At 35.0% G+C, this 24,618-nt stretch overlaps 3 protein-coding genes across 3 annotated transcripts in view; 1 reads left to right on the top strand and 2 right to left on the bottom strand.

The window, feature by feature from the left end:
- Positions 1-1,264: 1,264 nt before the first annotated feature.
- Positions 1,265-12,213, bottom strand: Hmbs (porphobilinogen deaminase-like protein l(3)02640). Its single transcript, XM_076131634.1, has 7 exons — positions 11,915-12,213; positions 11,265-11,337; positions 9,805-9,991; positions 8,097-8,179; positions 4,804-4,982; positions 4,223-4,382; positions 1,265-3,480 (listed from the first exon to the last, which is right to left on the bottom strand). Exons 1-7 carry the CDS (start codon positions 11,963-11,965, stop codon positions 3,014-3,016), a joined length of 1,200 nt encoding a protein of 399 aa, XP_075987749.1. The 5' UTR covers positions 11,966-12,213; the 3' UTR covers positions 1,265-3,013.
- Positions 12,214-12,578: 365 nt separating this feature from the next.
- LOC142984130 (uncharacterized) lies at positions 12,579-22,713 on the bottom strand. Its single transcript, XM_076131530.1, has 5 exons — positions 22,537-22,713; positions 22,150-22,413; positions 16,620-16,778; positions 13,467-15,776; positions 12,579-13,342 (listed from the first exon to the last, which is right to left on the bottom strand). Exons 2-5 carry the CDS (start codon positions 22,322-22,324, stop codon positions 13,266-13,268), a joined length of 2,721 nt encoding a protein of 906 aa, XP_075987645.1. The 5' UTR covers positions 22,325-22,413; positions 22,537-22,713; the 3' UTR covers positions 12,579-13,265.
- Positions 22,714-23,911: 1,198 nt separating this feature from the next.
- GEFmeso (Guanine nucleotide exchange factor in mesoderm) overlaps positions 23,912-24,618 on the top strand; it is a 115,280-nt gene continuing 114,573 nt past the window's right edge. Inside the window, exon 1 of the mRNA XM_076131440.1 lies at positions 23,912-24,165. Coding sequence (XP_075987555.1) covers positions 24,111-24,165 — 55 coding nt within the window. The 5' untranslated portion in view covers positions 23,912-24,110. The remainder of the gene's footprint in view (positions 24,166-24,618) is intronic.

Raw genomic sequence — 24,618 nt, 5'->3', positions numbered from 1 at the left:
ATATTATGTTAAATTATATATACCTACTACATAGCTATATTTCCATTAGCTGCCACTGAAAGAACTATGGTTCTCTCTTTATTTAAGAATTGTTGTAATAATTATATTAGCATAATTTTAATTGAAAGTTTTCAAAACTTTAAATTCAAAGTTGATGTAAAAATCATTATGAAAATCTGGGATTTTTTACCAAGGAATAATAAGTATTTAACCAAAAATTATCTTCTAATATTCTGAATGAATGAATGTTCGATGTTAAGGTAATATTGATATTACTATAATTTTTTGATAACTGTGTTATTATCAATGTGTAACCTTTTTTTACATTATTTATAATTAACAATTGTTATAGTACCTAATTAATATAAGTACAAATGTTGTCTATCTAATTTCAAAAATGATTATTAAAAAAATATGACAATTACCAATTTTGTTTCACTCAACAAACCAAATGTCCTGAAATTAGTTAATAAATGATAGTCACTCTTCGGCAAGTTTCTCAGATTTTGATAATCTAGTCAAACAGAAGGCTTAAAGGTATACGACTAAAACGAAACAAATGTAACTTTCATTTCATAGCTGTATCAGGTTTTACTGTACAAATTGGCATAAGATTTTAGGGAATATTACCGCTTTTAGGTGGTCGGGCTGAAATATAATTTCAAGTGATTATTCTTTCTAAATATGTATTATAATTTAAAATGAAAGCGTTACATGTATTCTATATCTCTATATCTCATTATGTACTGGTATTAGTTTTTGGTAGGTGTTGCAGTTTTACTGTTTTATATTAACGAAATAATTTCAGCCCGGCCACCTGCAACCGCTAATATTTCGTATGCTATTGCATTTTAGGATTCGATTTTGTGTTACATATGCATAAATTATAGGGTACATTTCATCTGTAGCACAATATTGCCAGTATTTTTTGTAGATTAGTGGGAAACAAGGTGGCCGGGCTGAAAACGTCAGGCTGGCCCGGCCACTAAGAAGTGCACGTAATTTCTTTTAAAAAGAGTTACATTGAAAATGAAGGTGTTACATATATTAGTACACCCGGGTACATTGGATTGATAACAATCTCATTATTAAATTCCATGGGGCCGGGCCAGCCTGACGTACATTAAGATGTATGGATGTGAATGAAGGAAGGGAAGCTTGCAGAGATCAACAAGAGGAGATTTTTGGTCTCTGCCTACTATTATACGAAAACGTCGTGACTCAGTATGTAAGTACCAAGACATTGTGAAATAAAAATCTAAAGCCCAAGTCATTCACCAGTTTATTCAAGTAAAATTAACATAAAACAACAAACAACAACGGAATAGACACCATCTTACAATAACGACCCAGTCTGTTCATGATTTATCACACCTACACAAAATATATTACTATTGCTTCAACCTCTGTCCAAATTAGTGGAGGTTACAATTATTCAGCATAACTTTAATATACAATACAGTACATATATTTTTCATTGAATTTGATTATGGTATGGCCATTGGAAAGATAGCAATTTTTTTTATTTTGGTTACAAATTACCGGTAAGAAACAGATTCCATACTCTTTGCTAACTTTGATAATTCCGTCATAAAAAAAACTCAGTTTATACGACTCGGAAGTTGAACTCGAGTCCCTCAGAACTCATAAACTACCACTGCACTGACATTTAAATTTAAAACATGGAGGATTCGACCTTTCAAGTATTGCACTAATCTGAGTTTTTTAAAATATTATTATGTATGTACCAGATTTCAATAACATGATTACCATACCATAAATCATAAAATAACATTCTCTATAAATAAAAGGAAACAATGTTACAGCAAGTCTTTACGTCAACTTATATCTAGTTAGGTCCCGGGTAACAGAAAAATGTCAATAACGTAAGTACCCAATAAATAAAGATAAATAAACAATATACAACAGTGTAGACAACTCACAACATAATTTGTTTTCATACAAATATATTACAAAATATATCTAATTCGTTTTTTTCAAGAAATTATTGAGCACATTTATGGACACGTATAAGGGTTAACATTTCATCGTCAAATTCGCGATAAAATATGACGTTTGAGACAGACACATATACTCTATAAAAAACGTCAAATTTATTCTTCGAATTATGCCATTATAATGCCAATAGAACTTATGCCATTTTATGCAGTAACGCACACAACGCGCAAAAAGTCCGGCGCGTTACTACATATAATTGCGTAAATCCTATTTTCACAGACTAAAAAGTGCGTCAAGGATAGTCTGTCGTCTGCGCTGCACCTTAACGATATAAATATTGACCACCTCTATATGAATTAATAATATCGTAAAAGCAAGACATAAATGCCTTACTGTCGCTAAAGTTGCGCTCAGAGGATGCAAGAAACAACAATATGACAATGAATCGTGTTGACGATGAATGTTCGACTCCATTTCAATATTCAAGCCAGAACCTTGCATGACTAACTATCGTCACGACAAAGTAGAAATACGGTCAGGAAGCTTCATTTACATATATTGTCATGTCCATAAACGTACATTGAGCTATCATAACATAAACTTTAAATTTAATGTAATATCAACCGCCTAAAAAGCTTCCAACTCGAGGATATAAGTATTTACTTAATCTTTTATACAATAAATTTTATATTTACGATTGTTCGTTAGCAATTTTCGTAAAAAATATATTACATACATACAATATACAGTGACATGGCAGTCGTATAGAGCAAGCCAGCCATAAGATATACAATGTTGAATCATAGCAAAACGATATGCTATGAAATATGTAAAAATATTTTTCACAATTGAAATTGCTAGATAATTGCATGGAAATTCTTATGTATTTAAAATTTTACTTTAAGTAATAGTACTTTGGTTTGGAATCGTGCAATAATTGTCATAAGCACCAATTAAGGCACTGTGTCTTTGAAACACCTCTTAAATATTTATGGCTGGTTTCCCCTATAGTTAAACTAAATTGTGCTACAAATAATAGTCTCAAACACAACGATCATGACTGTTTGGCGGCAGTGGAGTTTCTTATATAATCTTGAGTCACTTTCATTACTTCTAAAGCACCTTTTTCTATGAGAGCGTTAGCGAGATCCTTGCCTAAGTTATCACATTTTATTATAACATCTATAGGCATACAGGCGTTGGCCGTGAGACCACAGAAAATTCTGTCATCAATTTTAAATTCAGGCGCGGTCAGATCACTGGTGTTGCCAGACTTTTCACTCGATTTAAGTACTTTTGATGTGTCATCATCTGTTTTGATTTTCTTACATTCTTGTTCTTCAGTGGGGCTTAGTTTATGTTTCTGTGTTGTTTTGATTTGTGCGAATGTTTGTTGTAGCGAGTGCTCGAGCTTGGTGACGCCGTCCATGCTCCACACTGCGCCGGTGATGGACAGTTGGAACTGCGTGTCTAGCTGTTTGAGCGATGTTGATACTCCTACCGGTGCGCTGCAGCCACCGCCTGGGCAAAAATTATTAAGACATTATTGAATGGCCTTTTTTAACGAAATAACAAAATTGTTATGTGTATTTTCGTGTTAACAAATAAACAAAAGATATAGCAATATAATATTCTGTGGTTGTAAACTCATAAAAACACAAAAATAATGAAAGTTGCCGCAGGTTTGCTTGCCACAAGAACTAAATATTTGTGCGATCCGCAAATAGAGTTTCGGGTCTTATAGTCCTTTCTGTCAGTTGGTTGACGTAAGTCCTCGAGACACAAGACTTGTTCTTAATACAGGATTTATGTTTACAAAAGACTGCTTTTCTTTGCTAGTTATTCAGCAGCAATATCTGTATCTGTACTCGAGGAGCTTAGTTAACAACAGCCGCGCCGATCGATCTCTGAGGTTAAGCATCGCTTGCTGAGGTTGATCTGTGGATGGGTGACCATCTTATACATATCGAGTTCCTCCGTGTTTCGGAAGGCACGTTAAATTTTGGGTCCCGGCTGTCATTTTCGAAGATCTTTGACAGTCGTTAACAGTAGTCAGAAGCTTGAAAGTCTGACAACCTGTCTTACCGAAGGGTATTGTGTTATAACCCAGGTAACTGGGTTGTGGAGGTCTGATAGGCAGTCGCTCCATGTAAAACACTGGTATCCAGCTGCATCCAGTGAGACTGGAAGCTGACTCCGACATAGTTTGGAACAAAGGCTAAGCTAATATATAATATAAGTTTATTTTATTTATGTAGTATACCCAGAGTCTTGAGGAAGCTCCTCTCGGCCAGGATGCGGCAGTAGGTGTCGGCGTGGTTGTAGGGCGCCAGCATGGCGAGCACGGGCCAGTTGTCGGCGCGGCACTCCACGGCCAGCGCGCCCTGGCCCACCGCGTACTTCATCTCCGCACATGGCAGCACCTGCATACACATACAATAAGTTATTAGAGCAGTAATAGCCGAATGGGCTAAGTATGCGAGTCATCGAGGGTTACACATCTATTAGAAATAATTGTCACTTGTTCTAACGGTGAAGGAAAACATCGTTATGATAACTTACATGTCTGAAAGTTCTTTAAAAAATGTATTCTTAATCTTGAGCTTATTCAATCTTCCCATCCTATACCCTCTATCGTTGTGGTCTCGAAGCTTATCTTTTCTCTTATTCCGGGACGAGATTCTCGCTTTCATATTTTTAAATTTTAATTTATTTTAATTTCATACCTGATTAACTTTTCCATTGACCATCCCTAATTTCGGGAGGAAACCTTCGTTCAGCAGGGGGACAGTATTAAGTTATTTTTCTTTAAGTTTATATTTATCAGTGTGTTGTATGGTGTACCTTAGAGATCTTGTCGCTCCAGCCCATCCGCTGCAGGCCTGCGCTGGCCAGCAGCAGCGCGGCGTACTGCCCCGCCTGCAGCTTGGCGAGCCGCGTGTTGAGGTTCCCGCGCACGTCCGACACCACCAGCTGCGGGTAGCGGCCGCGGAGCTGCGCTGTGCGGCGGAGAGACGACGTGCCTGGGGAATTATATTGTAATGATTACTACTATCATTATAATAATAATAATATTTAAATACATTATATCGTCACCTGTATGGTAAAGTTGCGAATCTGCTGTTTTCTCGAAAATCTGTTTTTCGGTATAACGTAATCCCTGTATCGTAATACACAATGTCGCAAAGTTTCAGCTCTGTATCTTTAATAGTTTATGAGATACAATAGCAGCATATTTACGTATCCCAAACATTCGTTGTGAGTCACCATGGCAAATTAACTAAGTGTAGATAATATACTTTACCACAACTAAATAAATTCTTTTTTTCAAAACATCTGAAGTAAACTAGCGAATATGGGTTAATTCGTATATTTACTAAAGTATCAGTGAAACTAACAATATCGTCACCTGTATGGTAAATTTGCGAATGTGCGTTATTGTATTGTAAATTTTACAGGAGAGCATAAAATCTCATTTTTCTTATTTTTTTAAATGGTGCACTTTAGTGAGGCGGTGTCTTTTTAGTTTTTATTTTATGAAAATATAAGCAGAAGACTGCTAATTAATCAGCTAACTATTATAACAGTAAAATAATCTAATAAATCACAATCGCAACTTTGAAACCTCTAAGAATAAAGTCAGAATTTTTTTTGTTGCCCATGGTAAATTCGCGTATGTGTCAGATTCGCAAGTATAAAATCAATTTCATAGAGTACAACTACAATCTCATTTCGAAACTTGCGAATATCGCAGAAATGGATTGTATAATATTTAATTATTTTGACTTTATGGTAGTGTAGTAAAATTTTATTTATTATTATGAAATAAAAAAACTGTTAAAAAGATAAAAAAGTAATATTTTAATGAAACAAACTAAAGCTATACATCAACATTTTCATCCTCTTCCTCGTTATACGGTTCAGGCAACGTGTCAACAATAGAATTGGATGTTGGCAAATTATTGTAAAATTCATGATAAGCCTTAGGTATCAACATTTCATGGCACAGTTTTAATAGATCAGTATTTTTTGCATTTGAAATAGGCAATCTCTCAGTATAAACAGGTTTTGGTGTTATAGTGGCATTTTTGCCTCTCTTTGCTTTCAGTTTCAGTTCAATAAAATTATCCATGTTGTATTCGTTTTTTATAAAAATAGATTTAGGATTTTGTTTGCGGTATTGTATCCACACTGCATCTTGAAACTTCGGAGTACTATTAGTAGAATTTATTTGCTTTTTCTTAGGTTTGTTGGATTCTGTTGCTGCAACTTTAACTTTTGTTGCTGCAACTTTAACTTTTGTTGTATGCTACTTTATCTTGCTGTGAACCACCCGACTATTGAAATTATTGATCACGTATTTTTTGAATCAGGACATAGTCATATGGAATGTGATTCGATTCATTCCAAAATTGAACAGAAGTCTAAAAGTTAAAGTTGCAGCAACAGAATCCAACAAACCTAAGAAAAAGCAAATAAATTCTACTAATAGTACTCCGAAGTTTCAAGATGCAGTGTGGATACAATACCGCAAACAAAATCCTAAATCTATTTTTATAAAAAACGAATACAACATGGATAATTTTATTGAACTGAAACTGAAAGCAAAGAGAGGCAAAAATGCCACTATAACACCAAAACCTGTTTATACTGAGAGATTGCCTATTTCAAATGCAAAAAATACTGATCTATTAAAACTGTGCCATGAAATGTTGATACCTAAGGCTTATCATGAATTTTACAATAATTTGCCAACATCCAATTCTATTGTTGACACGTTGCCTGAACCGTATAACGAGGAAGAGGATGAAAATGTTGATGTATAGCTTTAGTTTGTTTCATTAAAATATTACTTTTTTATCTTTTTAACAGTTTTTTTATTTCATAATAATAAATAAAATTTTACTACACTACCATAAAGTCAAAATAATTAAATATTATACAATCCATTTCTGCGATATTCGCAAGTTTCGAAATGAGATTGTAGTTGTACTCTATGAAATTGATTTTATACTTGCGAATCTGACACATACGCGAATTTACCATGGGCAACAAAAAAAATTCTGACTTTATTCTTAGAGGTTTCAAAGTTGCGATTGTGATTTATTAGATTATTTTACTGTTATAATAGTTAGCTGATTAATTAGCAGTCTTCTGCTTATATTTTCATAAAATAAAAACTAAAAAGACACCGCCTCACTAAAGTGCGCCATTTTAAAAAATAAGAAAAATGAGTTTTTATGCTCTCCTGTAAAATTTACAATAACGCACATTCGCAACTTTACCATACAGGTGACGATATGTAATTCAAAATATTATGGGCGAAAATAACGACTAACTGGGAGGACCACGCAAACTGGGAGACGGCGGCGAGGTAGAACCCGTAAAAGATGGAAAGATGAGCTAGACACCTTCAATCCAGAATGGAATCAAACTGCCGGAGATAAGTTACAGTGGAAAACTATGGGGGAGGCCTTCGCCCAGCAGTGGGACAATACAGGCTCATAATAATATGTAACTCGAAGGAGACTGAATGGCTAACATAGTGATCTATCACATCACTGGACCGATCGGGCTGAAATTCGGCATGCAGGTAGATGTTATGACGTATGCACACGCTTAGAAACGATTTGATCAATTCCATCCCCAAGGGAATATAAATGCGGGTGTAAGTTTGTATGAAAACTCTGTCCTGAGTCACAAACCACTTGGATGAAGTCGCGGGCAAAAGCTGGTTATAAAATAAAGTTCCTTCGCCGCGCCTGTCTGTCTAACGTTCGAGATAAACTGAAAAACTTCTGTAGGTTTTCATGCACTTATTAACAATTAAAAGAGCAATTATCCAGGAAGGTTTTAGTGTTGATTTTATTGAGGCTAAGTCAGTGCCTTGATCGAGATATTAAAATATTTCACCCAATTCAGTTTATAAAAATACAGACATTACGCAATTTTAAACTTTGGCATTCAAATAAGTAGAAAAATTTGTTCCTCAAGAATCCGCTAGGTGCGCTGCGCTGATCGAATTTCACACACGATATTTTCTCGATAGCTACTTGGTTTTCGATACTAGTATGAAATTGCTCCAGTATTTTTTTGGGGTGCAAATGTTGACGTAAAAATATAATAATGTTATTTACCTATAACAGATCCTTCGGGTAGTGTGGACAGTGTGTGATCTTTGAAGTCATCGTGAAGTACCAATGCATCTCTCGGGTCTTCCCTGAAATGTTCATGTAAATAACTTACATAAAAAAAAACGTTAAGATAACATTTTTTTTATCAAATTTTTTGGCAAGGCCTTTAGCCAACAAAAGGCTATGTCGGCCTCATAGGGAAACTCAAATTGTGTACAGTTAAATCTAAAAAAAAACACTAATTTCCTAACTAAAGGCGATTAAAATTCGTGAAAAAAGAGAAAAATAAATTTAACATATTTTAATTTAGCATATCAACAGAAAAAACATAACTAAAGAACTTAAAAATTTTAATAGCCTTTTCAGAAAACGGATCACTTAAAATAACATTTATACTACAATTATGACAAAAAAAATGCTGCAATTGCAACTGTGCTCTAATATAACATTTCATAAACTAAATGCTAACACTAAGAATAATTTGTTTTAAACAGAACACTATCTGCCTCGGTGACGCAGTGGTTTAGTTCGCCACGCCGATACCATTGGTCGGGAGGTCGTGGGTTCGATCCCCACACGGAGAAATTATTTGTGCGATCCACAAGTAATTGTTTTGTGTCTGGTTGTGCACTGTGGCCGTTGTTTGTATGTTTGTAAAAGTCCCCGCGACACAAGAGCAATTCTTAGTGCGGGAGTTGTCTATAAAAAATAAATATCGGGTAGGATATTGGATACAATAGAACCTACGACCCCCGGCGCAATTGGACAGTTTTAAGTACACAGATATATATATCAGCTTAGCCTTTCTTCCAAGCTATGGATGCAGCTGAATATCAGTGTTTTACATGGAGCGACTGCCTATCTGACCTCCACAACCCAGTTACCTGGGATAACACGATACCCTTCGGTAAGACTGGTTGTCAGACTTTCAAGCTTCTGACTACTGTTAACGACTGTCAAAGATCATCGAAAATGACAACCGAGACCCACAATTTAACGTGCCTTCCGAAACACGGAGGAACACGATATGAATAAGATAGTCACCAATCCACAAATCAACCTCGGCAAGCATGGCTTGACCTCAGAGATCGATCCGCGCGGCTGTTGTTAACTAAGCCACGAGCTACTACAAGTACTAAGTACACAGATATGAAATTACTAAATTAATATGCCATATTAGGTATTTATATAACGTAGTAGGTAATAAGAAAATAATAATAATTCAAGTCGTTCACTGTTGAGTCATTACAGCTATTACAAAATTATAGTGTTATGATACTTATCTATCAGCATGAGTTGAGTATTTGATAACAATTCAATTTAACTAATCATACTTATTATGGTTTTAACTTACGTTTCCAGACTGCTTTTGAAAATATATTAACAACAAATAACACAATCTGAATCGGGAATCGAACCCGAATACTTGCAATTTTTTTTAACCTCATCTCCCCCACTTAGAATTGTTCTTGTGTCGCGGGGACTTTTACAAACATACAAACAAGGGTCACAAAGCACAACCAGACCCGAAACAATTATTCGTGGATCGCAAAAATAATGGAACGGGAGGCAGTCAACTTCGTATTAATGTTTGTGACACCGAAATGGCGACCCACTGTAGCGACCGCAGTACCATAGAAATTAATACAAAGCAACAAATCTTTTCGCTCCGATTCTGACATTAGATTCACACAGATTAGTAGTATAGTACCTTTCAAACACAGCTCCAATCGCCAGCCCATCAGGCAACGTCGTAGGCAGGTCCTTAAGTGAATGTACAACAAAGTCGACCGAGTCGTTTCTCAGCGCATCCTCTAAATCTTTGGTGAACAGCGACTTTTCGCCTATCTTCGGCAGTGATACGTTTAGCACACGATCCCCTAGCGTTGTCATGCTTACTGCAATTGAGAAAAATGTTTTGTTTTTCACATCACACTATGACCTCTAGGGCGCATTTTCATTGGTCGATAAGTGCATACGAGCTGACTACCAACGAAATTCATCGGTCAATAACTCGGTCAATACCTCGATACAAGGCATTCGGGGCCGTCAATTTATGATATTCTGTCAAAGCTAACTGCCAAACTAAATTGTATTCAGGGTCTTCCGCACCTCGCTAACGACCAATGAAAACGGTTCCCGGCATGCGGGCTCTATGGCATGCGTTTACAAAATCTCCCGCACCCCGCATGCAGACGACTTATGAAAATGCGCCCTTAGAGGTGAAGTAAGTTTAAACCATTTATTTTTATTACACATAAAGAAACATCACAAATACAGAACTTAATAACTAGTCAGTACATTTATGTGCAACAAAGGGCTACAGCTCAGTATACGCTGTGTTAGGCACAGCACTGATTTTCAGCTGCCCCTAACAAAACCTTTAATATTAAGTTAAGTAGTAGTCAGTAAGTACAAGTAATTCTGTGTGTCACATAGAAAAAATCAAGTAAATTTGTATTCAGTAGCAATATCACACTACTTGTTTATCAACAAATAGAATCAATGTTAACAGCAAGATAATCAGTATTAAAAATAAAACTCATTTACTTCTCTATGGTAGAACACAAAGGTACATTAAAAATGTAATTGAAGCATGAGCATGCATTTTGAAGTAATACTTTAAAAATAAATTGTTATGTCATAGTAAGATAAACATCCATAACTTTTTTTGTAAGTAGTTAATTGAAATTTTTTTTAGGACTTACTTTTTTTTAAGTTTTTCTATCTCAAATTTTATTTTTTTGTAATGTGTAGAGGGGCCCCTCCCCTCTACACATTACAGGGTCAGTGATAGCTTAAGTTTAAGTATGTGGTGTCGCCTCCATACATAATTTACCTATGTTTATTTAGAAAGATGTTAAGATAAACTTTGTCAGCATGATGATATAATTAAAATGTTTAATTTCTACATAATAAGCATTAGATAGCAATAAATGATTTCAGTTTCACATATTTTTTTATTATATCATTATTATACTTCTACTTATTTTTGTTCAGCTAAGTTCTTCTACAAAGAAAAACTTTATTTATCATAATGTCAACTTATATAGTTAGTAATTGCTAATAGTATTTCGTCATTGTTTTGTACTAAAGGTCTTAGCAACAGAAATTGCTTGAAACATATAAGGACATGTTTGTTATGCATAATTTTATGTAGAATAAAATTACCTATAGTAAACTCCTTCTCTGGATACAGTTTTTTCAGACTGTCAATAACGAAGTTGGTTTGTATGAGAGCAAGCTGAAATTTAAAACACAACATAATTACTTTACATACAGCTGTGTAAACAAGTGAATAAATATGCTGAGTTAATTCAGCAATTGGTTTGTTACAGGATATATGCACAGTCATTAAGACTTGTGAAATTTCCGATAGTTGCTTAAAAAAATAATTGATTGTGTGCAGAGAAAATGTTGTACAAGGCCATTAGGTTTTACTCACAAGAAACTAAAGAGTATATATTTATGTACATATAATTTTTATGAATAATAATAACGTGGCTTATGTTTTCTGTGTATCTCTAATAATTTTAGAAACTGTAACTTCAAGGTTTTAGTTTTTATCAAAAGTTTAACTAAACAAGTTTTGATAGGCACTTCAACACTGATAAGAAAATGATAAACACTATTTTGAGAAAAATAATTTTAATTAAGTAGGTATTCAAAGATTTCGGCATTTAAATTTGTAACCATGTGCAATGAAGGATGTATTCTACAACGCTATATAGAGTACCTATGCACTTTGTCCAGTACAGTTGCAAGGAAGTAATTAACTACTAAAAACTTTATCTAATCGAATAAAATAAATAATTTCTTACCTCGCTCTTCCGTGAACCCACACGAATAACATTTTTCGCTTCACTTTCCATTGTTAATTCAAAATAATACGAATTTACATAAGAATTCGAGTAAGGAACTTTGAGGTTATGTCATACATGTAACACTTATGAATGAAAACAAATCCCTAGATTTTTGCCCTTACAACATGTCACTATCACTGTAGTGGACAAGTTGGCAGTTAACGAATTTAATTAATTGATATGATAAAATAAACACATCGTCCGTGCATCAGCGAAATCGCTACTCAAACGTCAATGTCATCCGCCGTTGCCACTTGACTTTTTTTGACACTGACATCAGCTGTCAATGTCACTACTTTGATGTGTTGCCATGGAAGATAAAGCTCGTATTCCCTACTTATAAAATGGACATAAGTCGAATTGAAGCTGATTTTCTCGATATATAACAGGTGACCGCAGTCGAGATATTAGTTATGAATATTTTGGCAGTGGCGTATTTCACAAAACTTACCTTTAAACTAAAAATAGAACCATCCCAATCTTTCTTTTGGGATTACTTGCTTTCATGGAGTCATGAGTTGGTGTCGTATGATATGAGACTTCCTGACTTCACTTTACCATATCACAGATGTGATCAGTTTTGAATAGTTTATGTTATTAGTGCACCAAAAAGAAAACTCCATTTGTAAACAAAATTATTTATTGATCTAAAAGGAATAACACAAGACAACGTCAAGCCAAAAATAGATGGATCCAGGCTAAACTACTTGTGTAGATATAAAGGAAATCAATTTTAAGTTTACTAAATGCAAAATATTCGAATACAGCCCACATTTTAAATATTATTACAATCAAACACGAGTTTTCATTCACAATCACGATAGGAAACTACATGACTGTTATATTGTGGCAAACTAGACGTCAATTAACCCTGCAATAATGTCCACTCACCGATTACCTTATTAGTAAAGTCGGTGCAAGTGGATTAGAAAAAAAGGGAGACGATACTTGACTTATAATAACGGCATTATAGCCAGTTAAATCTATGTCACACAAATATAAAATCACAGTTTTGCCTAAATCATACATATCTCAATTTAGTCAAGATAATGTTCAAAACAATGGTGGGATTACACCGACAATCTTATTCCATAGATAAAAACAAAACAATGTTCATTAATGAACAATATCAGTGAATGATCTGACAATAAAAAAATATTTAAGGCGGTACCTACATTAGACTTATTCTAGACAAATTTAAAAAGCGACACTCATACACATTGATTGAAGAGGCCGCGTCTATTACGCGACCTCGCATCGTCATAATAAACGTACCGTAGTACTAAAAGTCCTTATGAAATGTAAGTTATTACTTTTTGCGTTTACTGCTCCTCAACCTCCTTCTGTTGTTGATAACTGGGGTGCTTTTGCTTCTTGTTGATGTTTCTGAAATAGAAAAAACATTTTATTATAAAAAGTCAGATATTCAACAGCCATTGAATAGCTGAAGCAGTTGAGAAATCAGTCAGTCAAGGTACCGTTTTCTGTGCAGTAATGAATATCTACTTACTTTTTGTAACTTTAAATGTAGGTGCACATTTTTCACTTTGGGGTGGTGATTCTTTTTCCTTCTCCTCCTGTTTTTTACTCGCAGTTTTGTTATTATTACTCTTAGATTTACTTCTACTGTTACTCTTAGGAATTACATCTACAACGTCCACGGATTTTTTACTATCAACACTAGCTTTTTGTCTGGTTACTCGCGTCGTAGGCTCCGGTGCAACCTTGGCTCTACGAGATCTAGTACATCTGGGTTCAATCTGAACAGTCTCTTTTTTAGGCGATGCTTGTTTTAAAGCCTCAAGTTTTTCCTTCGCCTCTCTTTTTTCTTTAATCCTATAGACTTTTATCATGGCTGGTGTGTAACCTTCTAGACCTGCAATAGGCTCTTCAGGCTCCTTGGGTTTCCCAGCAACCTTCCTTTTAAACGAAGCTAACACCTCCTTCATTGCGTAAGTAGGGTTCATATCTAAAAGATAGTCTTTTTGCATCAACGGCGATTGTAAATGTGAGTCGCTGCTTTCAGAAGCATTTGATAACTTTCTGATCCTATACTTGCATGTTTCATCGTCAACATATTCTGTGTTCGCAGCAGCAGCGTTACGTTCTTTACGAATTATATCCTCCGGGTTGCCAGCTAATATTTCCGCCCAAGTAAATTGACGAGCTGATCCCATAAAATTACCGAACTTTCCAATACTATTTCTATGAGTTTTAACACCCCTACGTTTCTTGATTGGCTTCTTCTTAGATCTTAAGTTTTTAGGAGACAGTTTCTTTCCGAAAATATCGTGCGGCATTAATGATTTTTTGAGTCGCGCGACTAAATCTGCGTCCGATATAAAGAAGTTCCTGGAAGCACAGGGCTTGCGGATTCCATCACTAGAATTGTTCAATGTTTGCTTCAAAAGTTCAAGTTTCAAATCATTTTCTAGTGAACATAGATTTTCTCGTTCGTAGGCCTTTTTTATTCCATTTCTGGCTAGGAAGTTGGGTGGAGTATTCTTTTTTCCGAATCTTTTAGAATAACATAATTTATTGCGACTCATTGGTGACATCGGTGGTTCATTTAAATTCAGACACATTTCTTTATCATTACCACTCTTGAGCAATTCACTCATAAACAAACTTCTACAGTAATCATAATCAGGTTTCTCAGTAAAATCTAGACTTGTGACGTATTGAAGGAACTTTTCTATAAACTGAGGGTAGAATTCAGTCTTAAAACATGTTTTGAGTAGAGTTTTTATATCATTCATGAAGTTTTTCTTTAGAGCATGTACCAAGTCTGGTTCAGCCAGCACTTCTGTCGTCTTCCAAGGTAACGTTCCCGTGAGCCAGTCCAATAGATTATATCCTAGAGTTTCTAGATCTGACCGTCTGGAATGAGCTCCAATGTGAGAGTCCCTTGAACTGTATTCTAGAGTGCCGTCGTGAGCCTTCCTCGCATCCATACCAAAATCTTTATGCTTACCTTCTGAATCTAGGAACTTTGAGGCCAGTCCATAGTCTAAAAGGTATATTTGTCCATTGGACTGAGACAGTACAGCTTCTTCATAGATATCATCAAGATTTCCACCCTCGCCCTTGTCTTTAGAAGTTGATTGTTTTCTACTGAGTTCTTGAAATTCTTTTGTGGTACGGATGAGGTTTTTACCGCCGAAATCGTCTAGGAGTTTCTGATACGACTGGTCTGAGCACACAGAGCTGTTCATATCCTCATAGTTGACGTAACTAGACAACTGTCTCAGGTTAAATGCATGATGTCTGTGTAGACTCCTACTGTCCTTATCTGATAGAATCTTCCTCAACTTCCTCTTAACGTTAGCAAGTTGTTTATCACCGTCGATACCTTCCTCAGAACTATTTGAGCTCCTATATTCCTTCATAATGTAATCTTCATCATAATAATAGTTGGATGTTCTAGATTTTGTTGCTTTAGCTCTTCTATGCTTGCCTGATAACATGGCTACTTCCTTCATGCCTTTCTGGTAGGACGGCGTCAGCCTCACGACGGGGACTTTGCCGATCCTCGAGCCATCAAAACCGAGCATAAGATTTGAACTTTTTATATCAGAATGTGTGTACCCTTGGTTATGTAAGTACTCGAGTACGTCTAGTATTTGTATGGCGAGTACTAGGACGTTTTTAGGGTCTAAGACCTTAGTTCTGGCGATGATTTTCTGTAGATCAATGTCATAGCGTGGTAGGACTAGGAACCTGTACTTCGTGTTTGTGTTCTCGTCAGTGAATGACCCACTGGCGATGTACACAGGCATGCCGATGCGCTTCTGTTTGTTTTGTTGTCGCCATGCTTTCACTGCAAACAAAATGTAACAAGTCAGTTTTCTTTCATTAACATAGTTATCATATATCAGATTATATATTATTTGTAATGGTGACATGTTATTTGGTTGTAAAGTATGTATTTAGAAGTAAATAAGTATGTTTACAAGCTCTGCTTAGTTTGTCAAAGTAAAGTTTCATATTACACTGAAATGTTCTGATTGAAAAGACAATTTTGCCACAATGGACAGTACAGCGATAATCCACGGTGGAATGACAGATTAATAGTGACTAATAAATGCATACAACAACACTAACCTAATTATTATATAAACAAGATAATCTTTATCTAAAGATAAAAAATGTACTCGCTAATTTTAAAACAAAACAATGTAGGCTCAGACTTTCATATGATAAGACCTACAATAATATCACAGATATTCAAACATTAGTAAATTTACTGAAATAATTTTACATTTTTTGACCTTCTAAGGTCTTCTAAGGAATACTGATTAGTAATATGAAAATATAAATATAAAATAATGAGCAAAAATCTGCATAAAACACTAATTTTAGTGGTCGCGGTTGCCACTCCCGCATAGGCCTTTTCAGCCACGAACAAAATTGCACGAATTCTACCTGACGCCACCTTAATCATCTGCAATAGATGCATTCAGGCCAGTGATGATGATAATTAATGACAAGAAACATGACACGGTCTATATTATTCGATCGAAAAGTCGGGTGAACAAAATAAGGTCTTCTAGCCTTTAATTTTTAATTGTGCTTAAGACCCGTTACATTATAATCTCAGGACTTTCTTTGAGAGTGCTGACAAGTCAAAAATCAAAATCAAAAAGTATTTTGTTATGTTTACCTTGTGATGATTGCGCCGTTCTAATGAGACAGTGTATTTCAACAAACAGCGGTCCATTAGAGTGTGGCTCTATCTTAACTACATATCTAGCGTTGAGCTTTGTGACTTCCTTGTCTACGTCATCAGAGGCCAAGTATATACGACCGAAACTGCCTCTGCCTGAAAAAAAAATCAAAAATAGTAGTTTATATTTATGCGTGATAGACTTGCAAATAAATTCAATTAATATATAAATGTACTAGCTGACCCGCGAAACTTCGCTGGCGTCACGTAAGAGGGAATGGATCATATTTTTCCGCTATTTTGTAACATTTTTCGTTGGTACACTGTTCCTAATGGTCGTAATATTATGTAGCCTATAGCCTTCGCCTAGGCTATCCAACAGTAAAATATTTTTTAAGATAAATCAATTACGAGAGTTCAAGGTACATCTTTAAATTGATACTTATTTTATCTGGCTGACAAACAACACTTTCGGGTCAAAATTATGTTTTTGGGATTAAACAATTAATGTGTACATAACTTCATTTTTAATTTATAGAGATAGATTACTGTCTAATATTAATTCTAAAAAAGACGGCGGCGGTGTGTTAATAGCTGTTGCAAACCATTTGAAATCCGCTAGAATGCAACAATGGGAGAGTGGTTTTGAGGATTTGTGGGTTGTAATCGAAGTAAAAGTTAATAACAGTATTAAAAAAATAGCTTTATGTGTTGTATACTTGCCACCTCCTATTAAAATTGACTTACTATCAAATTTTCTAAATAATGTTAATGATATTTTGAATGTTGTCGACGATGTTGTGATTCTTGGAGATTTTAATCTGGGTTTTATTAACTGGACGCGCAAAGATACTAGAGGTCACCTCACACCATCTAATCATAATAACCCTCTAGGTTATTCCCTCACCGATTTTATGTCTCTCAACGGGCTTCACCAGTGTAACGATATCGAAAATACAGACAACCGCATACTTGACCTCGTCATGAGCAACATTGGTGAAGTTTCTGTCACCCGATCTCCTGATACCCTAAGTAAACTGGACCCACACCACCCAAGCCTACAAATAACTATACCCATAACGTCACAGAATAACTTACAACCAAAACATCGTACAGGATATAACTTTTACAGAGCTGATTATGACCAAATTCTCTCTGAGCTTGAAAACATTGATTGGCAAAATGAGCTTACAAAAACCAGTGACGTTAATGAACAAGTCAGTATATTTTACAATATCTTATGGACTCATATCGGAAAATATGTCCCAAAATACAAGCCCAACAAGTCAAAATATCCACCTTGGTTCTCCAACTCGCTTATCAAGTTGTTATCAGAAAAGGAAAAATTCAGGCTTAATTACCGAAAGCATCAGAATCCGCGAGATAAATTAAGTTTCGAGTTACTTCGTAGTCGTTGTCACAAATTGATAGACAAGGAGTACAGCGAATACAAACATAACATCGAAACAGACATACACAAAACCCCCAAAGCCTTCTGGCGCTTTATAAAAAATAAAAGGCGAGGCGAGTCTTCAGTTCCATCTCAAATGCATATGAATAATGTAACCGCTGATAATGGTCCTGACATCGCGAATTTATTTGCAAAACAGTTCTCCTCTGTCTTTAACCATAGTCCAAATAGCCGTACAACTTCCTCCATTTGTCATACTCCTGATCAACATAACGACATTCTTAGCAGTATAAACTTCACCGAAAAAGACGTCATGAAAAAGCTTAAATCTCTAGATACCAACAAGGGTCCTGGGCCTGACTCCATACCACCCTTATTTATTAGGCGATGCCATCAAGCACTTGCTCTACCCTTATGCCTTATTTACAATAATTCTCTGGAACAGGGTATTTTCCCAGAATTATGGAAACAAGCACGAATTGTGCCCATTTATAAAAAGGGGGATTCTACCGATGTAAAAAACTACCGCCCAATATCTATTTTATCTCATTTCCCAAAGATATTCGAGTCGCTTATTTGTCCTATCCTCACTCGACATATTGACAGCCTCATTTCTCCCAATCAGCATGGATTCAAGTCTGGTCGAAGTGTAGAAACCAATTTGACCGAATTTGTGTCTGATATAACGTTGGCTCTGGATAAAAGACAAGAAGTAGACGCCATTTACACCGATTTTTCCAGTGCTTTTGATAAAGTTAATCATACACTTCTTTTATCTAAACTAGAACACAGTGGTGTTTATGGTCCCCTGCTGAAATGGTTTACATCATATTTATCAAATAGATCCCAGACTGTAGCTTTGAATGGACACGAATCCAACCATTATTTTGCCTACTCAGGTGTACCGCAGGGCTCTCATCTTGCGCCGATTTTATTCATATTATTTATTAACGATCTTACCACCCAAATCCAATACTGTAAGTACCTAATGTTTGCCGATGATCTTAAAATTTATAAAACCATAACATCCCTTAATGATATGGCGCTAATTCAAAGTGACTTGGATTGCATTGCTATATGGTGTACTAATAACAACATGACATTAAATGTAAGCACATGTTGCCATATAAAATACACAAGAAAAAAGCTACCTATCACAACCACATATAACATAAGCGGTATCACACTCGATCAAGTCACTGAAGTCAGGGACCTCGGCATAACTATAGATAGTCAAGTAAATTTCAAAAAACATATTGACAACACGGTTACCAAATCGGCGCAAATGATGGGTTTCATCTTGCGAAACACTAAGGGATTCCAGATAGCTCGCACCAAAATTGTACTCTATAATGCGTTGGTCCGTAGTCGGCTGGAGTATGGAAGTATGGTGTGGAACCCCCATTATGCCGTTCACTCTCAACGCGTAGAAAGTATCCAGCGTGCTTTCACAAGAAGACTCGCATACGACGCCTCGGGAATATCCCACAGATCCCCTTACAAGCAACGTCTTGAGCATTTCAATATGTATGCACTGCGAGAACGAAGACTCGTTCAAGACTTGCTGTTTCTGCATAAACTGGCCAATGGTGAATTGGATAATTCTGAATTGTTATCCCGCATTAAACTTAATGTTCCCCATAAAATACCACGATATCCCTCTAATAGATTTTATCACACGCCAACATCTAACACCAACATAGGTCTAAACTCTCCTATGCACAGAATGTGTAGGGAACTCAACCATGCCACCAAATCTCTGCCCGACATAGACCTGTATCACGATTCTAGATTTAAGCTCAAGAACCGAATCTACCAGTCCATTCGAACCTCCAAGACTAACACCATCACCGAATGATCTCATTAGTCTCATTAGTGTTTTTATTTTTAATTTTTTATTTTATTCTTTTTAAAGTACTGTTATGATTATTATTATGTTTTTACTTTCTTTATTCTTATTCACCTGTATCCGTAGTTTTTAATGTTTTGTTATCTTGAATGTTATTTTTTTTTTTAAATGTATATAGTCTCATTTTCTATGTGAATGTCGGTTGTCCCGTAATTGGAAAATGTGACAGCCTTAGTAATTAAGAAAATATTTGATTGTATTTATACTCGCATTTTCTGTGGGAAAACCATAATAAATAAATAAAAAAAAAATAAAATAAATAAATTATGTCTGCTGTTTATTCAGTTGTGCAGTCTGTTAATAATTTATACTATTGTTAACAATAATTTCGGACATATTGAACTCTGTAATATAATGTGAATAGAAGTAATATTTGAATCAGATGAATGATTCATAAAATAGTGGTTAAAAACAAAACAGATTTATTTTAGCTAAATATATGTACTTATCGTAAGTTAAAAATAAATGATAATACCCAATGACTCAACTTATGTGATAACATGTTGTAACACTGATTTAAATAATAATATATAACATTTGTTAACATTGAACATTATCTGGAACTGTTATTTTTGGGTTAAATATAAAGACATTAAACAGTAAAATTAAGTCAATGACAAGCTGTAACAGTATCTCCGAGTTCTCTTTCTAGTAGTTCTTACTTTAAGAATACAAAACAGTGGGATAGAAATGGGATTTTATTTCAAAGGCTGCAATACTGCGTAACCGGCAATTCAAGGAACATATTGATAGAACACACTCAGCATATGACACTCTTTCTAAATGTGAATTTATTTATTTTAAATGCGAATTTAAAATAGGTTCTTAATATTTCACAATATTAATCTAAAGAAAACATTACATACACTGTATACACCCACGACAACTAAATATGTATTATACAATAATCTAGCCTAGTATCATATGCTCAGGTACATCCCTCATATTACCAGTGACCTTGTATTATTATTTTATTCTGAACCAGTAGGTAAATTAGTCACTTATTTTAAATACTTGGTCCAAAATTAATCATTAGTGCATTCATCAAACAAACAAACTCATCAGCTTTATACTGTTAATATATGTAGTTATATATTTACCATCAAAATATATAGTACTAAACTATAAAGTTAATCATAGGAGAGCTACAACGATGTAAAGTAACATAACTAGATGTTGTGTTGATAGAGCAGAGTACTTAAAAGTGGTGAGTCTAGTTTGAAACAAGTTTCTCTCACTGTCATGTACTTTGCACATTCTTTAGTACCATGCATGTGTTGTTTTGTTAATTAGTTATGTGTAGCCCTTTCTAGTTTATGTTAATTTTAAGTTTGTTGTTATATGAAATATCACTGTGAAGTAAGATTTTGGTTTTTATTCATGATTTTTTATTGTGATGTTATGAAGTATATAATATCTATCTATTACAGCTAATAGCTTAATTTAACTTATCAGGGAGAGGCCAGGATATTGGGATAAAATAATCTAGAAATGAGGAGTAATTTAATGCAAAATTCCTGTAATAATAATTTGAAAATAAGGAGTGGTTTTATGGAAAACAGACATGAAACATTGTATAGAATTAAATGAAATAATTACAGGTAAAATGAGCCCTAAAACTTTTCCTTCTTTTAAATAAATAAACTTAACCCATTACTGTCCCACTGCTGGGCAAGGGTCTCCTCCTGTAATGAGGGAGGATTTAGGCCTTTAGCCCACCACGCTGGCCAAGTGCGGGTTGGGTTCCTTCTTTTATTATTATTTAATAACTAATATATACTCCTTGTATATCTACAGTTTACTAGTGGTAAAATAGTTAAAAACCCATTTATTAGTATGTAGGTATGTCTGAAGTATAAATATGTTTATTTGAACAATTTATAAAGTGCATCATTTGATATTAGCAAGATAGATAAGTATTAGAAGTCTGTCATCACTGCCTTGTTTAGAAATGTCATCATTAAACCAATATGGTAAAGTATGATGCATCACACATTTTCGTGAACTCATAAAATGTAATGTTTAGTGTCAACTTAGTTTTTATTTGTATAAGACATTTTTTTATGTCATCAGGTGATACTGATCTAGTTGAATAAAGTATTGATTAAGATATTGATTTTGTAATTATTAAAAAAAATAACATGTATTGATATGATAAAAGGGGATGAATAACGGAATATTTTATGAATGTGTTTATTTTTTCTTACCTATGGGTTTCCCGATTCGCCACTTTTTTTGAAGTACATCGGTGAATACGATGCCAGGCGGCAGGGCTTCATCATCACAGAAACTGACGTCCAGGCTCGGGGGCTCCTCCAGAGTCTTTGTTTTCTTTTTAGGAGGCAACGGCAGCTGCACTACCTCAGTACCGCGGCGCGGCATAGCGAAAACATTCAGAATATCGTAATCTATCTAGTTCAATGACTTTCTTTTGTATGCAGTTTCATTCACTAACGACAGCTCACAACGCACTGAAAGAAATCAAAGCAAAGTTATGTAAAGTTGCAGTTTAATTTAATAAACATCAACGTGCTCCACAATGTGACGATAAAATGAAATTATCCGTTAATTTTATCTTACTAACGTACACTTACCTAACTCATTTCCCAGCAGTGAATAAATGGATGTCCAACTAATACTCTATATAAATTTGAAAGAGTTGATTGAAGACTACTATGTAGCGTTAATAGCACACATAGAGATACTCAAATTGTTAAAGTTTTTGATGAAAAAGTATACGAAACATAACAACTGATCAAAATTCCGCCATGTTGTTTGTGTTACTAGTGTTGGGCATACACATTCCGTTTGTTCTAGAAATAAGGATATAGTCGAGTTACTATTTTGTTCAGATTCCAAACAACAGGGCAAAGCAAACGACTCGAAAGGTTACCTGAGAAGACATAACAATAAATTGAACGTCGCATTACTCTGTCATTATAATTATATGCTATTTAACGAGACTAAAATAATGAACAAATCGTATAATTTCCTAAAAACTTGGTTGAGATCACAAAATGATTTGGTTAGGTATGTATAAATGGGGTATAATAAGTGAATAAAAATAAATCATTTCAATGGCATATTTGTCATAAAATTATGAAATCCATATTTTCATAAAATTTTGCAATTATACGGAATCTGTCATTGGCAAAACTCGACTAAAAGTTTTAACATCCCTACCAAAGATCAATGCCCGTTATCCGAGTTTTTTTTAGTTTTTGAATTAGCCGAAAGTATTTCCGGAATATAAACATTTTAATGTTTCCGAGTTACTAAGACGTTAGGATGTAACATGCCTAGGCACCGTTGTGTCTACGTGGAAATACGTTTAGCATGAGTACTAGGAAGTATCTACATAACATAATTTATATTTGATGCTATCATGATTCATGTGTGGATGTGTACGCAAACTACAGCTGATTTCTATCAATAACAATTCAGAAACATCTGTTTAATGTGACACAAAATGAATTATCTAATATTATTGCGATTTTTTTAACAATAAGATATCCTTATACGTTTACTTAAAATAACAGTAGAATTACAGCCGGTAAAGTTTGACAGTGCTATAGGAATCGAACCTTGCAAATGCACTGTGGGATACTGATAACCGTTGAACTACTACACTCCCGTAGAACTATTTCCGGGCTATGCTTAAAAAAAACAATGTTTGCAATAAAATTTCTACATTTCACATATTTTTGCAAGCTCTTTTTGCACAGGCGTTTATTCTTAATTAACGTATAGCCGGACTTAACGATTTATGAAAGTAAGTTTGACCCGTTTTAGTTCGCTATCAAGATGCAGTTTCATAACCACTACCTGCAGGAAACTTCCACAGAGATTATGCTTATTAGTTGAGCAAGCAAAGATAAACTGAAGTGAACTAAGTGAAGCTCTTGCGTCGCGCGGGATAGATGTGAGGCGGCCGAAAGGGAACAAACTTTTTCGTTTCGTTTCATTCACGAGTCGAGCGTCGAGCGTGAGGCCGTGCGTTTCGTTGCCCCGCTGCCGCGAGAGTATCGAACGCGATGTCTTTTTGTTTATCAACAAACAAAAAATGTAACCAGTTGTGTTTGGTGACATAGAAATAAAACGATATTGTGTTTTTATTACTTGCACGCAGTTGGAAATGTTGAGTTAGCGTATCTAAAAGTGTTTGAAGATGGACGGTGCGAACGGTGATTCTGATCATTCTATGACATGGGAGGATTTTTTCGGTAAGTTTTAAAGTTCATTGCTTCGTTACCAAACGGATTAAGACAGCGTACTTATAAAAACCTTGTAGAAAATAAGGTAAAAAAATCTGTGTTCTAGATAGTATATGTAAAAATGTGCGATGTTTTTATCTTCACGGTCGTGAGTTTCCCGGGGGTGGGATGGGACAGGTTTTTGCAGCATTTCCACTTATGGTGTGCAGTGGATTGCGTTTGTTGCGAGCCTGCGGTTGCATCAAGCGTCGCTGTATTAACCACTACGTGATCAATCACTGCGTTCTTCTAAAATAAGTACACGGAACGCTGGTTTATGATAATAATAATAATTTATTACGTAAATACACGCTGCAGGTGTTTAATGAATGCTTGTTTCGTGTTTCTAAATAATAGTGTGGTTTTTTGTTAAGTCGGTGTAGTTTGGTCTTTTTGTACTGAGTGATTCAGTTTGAAAAGATG

The sequence above is a fragment of the Anticarsia gemmatalis genome, chromosome 26 (genome assembly GCF_050436995.1).
Source record: "Anticarsia gemmatalis isolate Benzon Research Colony breed Stoneville strain chromosome 26, ilAntGemm2 primary, whole genome shotgun sequence".
In the NCBI taxonomy this organism is placed as follows: Eukaryota; Metazoa; Arthropoda; class Insecta; order Lepidoptera; family Erebidae; genus Anticarsia; species Anticarsia gemmatalis.
This window is presented reverse-complemented; position numbering and strand designations above follow the sequence as displayed.

Coding starts and splice junctions, on each gene's coding strand:
- Hmbs (XM_076131634.1), bottom strand. CDS start 11,965: ATGGAAAGTGAAGCGAAAAATGTTATTCGTGTGGGTTCACGGAAGAGC. Junction 11,338..11,914: donor TGGGTTCACGGAAGAGCGAG/GTAAGAAATTAT, acceptor TTTAAATTTCAG/CTTGCTCTCATACAAACCAA. Junction 4,383..4,803: donor GGAGCGACAAGATCTCTAAG/GTACACCATACA, acceptor ATGTGTATGCAG/GTGCTGCCATGTGCGGAGAT.
- LOC142984130 (XM_076131530.1), bottom strand. CDS start 22,324: ATGCCGCGCCGCGGTACTGAGGTAGTGCAGCTGCCGTTGCCTCCTAAA. Junction 15,777..16,619: donor AACGGCGCAATCATCACAAG/GTAAACATAACA, acceptor TTTTGTTTGCAG/TGAAAGCATGGCGACAACAA. Junction 13,343..13,466: donor TACATTTAAAGTTACAAAAA/GTAAGTAGATAT, acceptor TTTCTATTTCAG/AAACATCAACAAGAAGCAAA.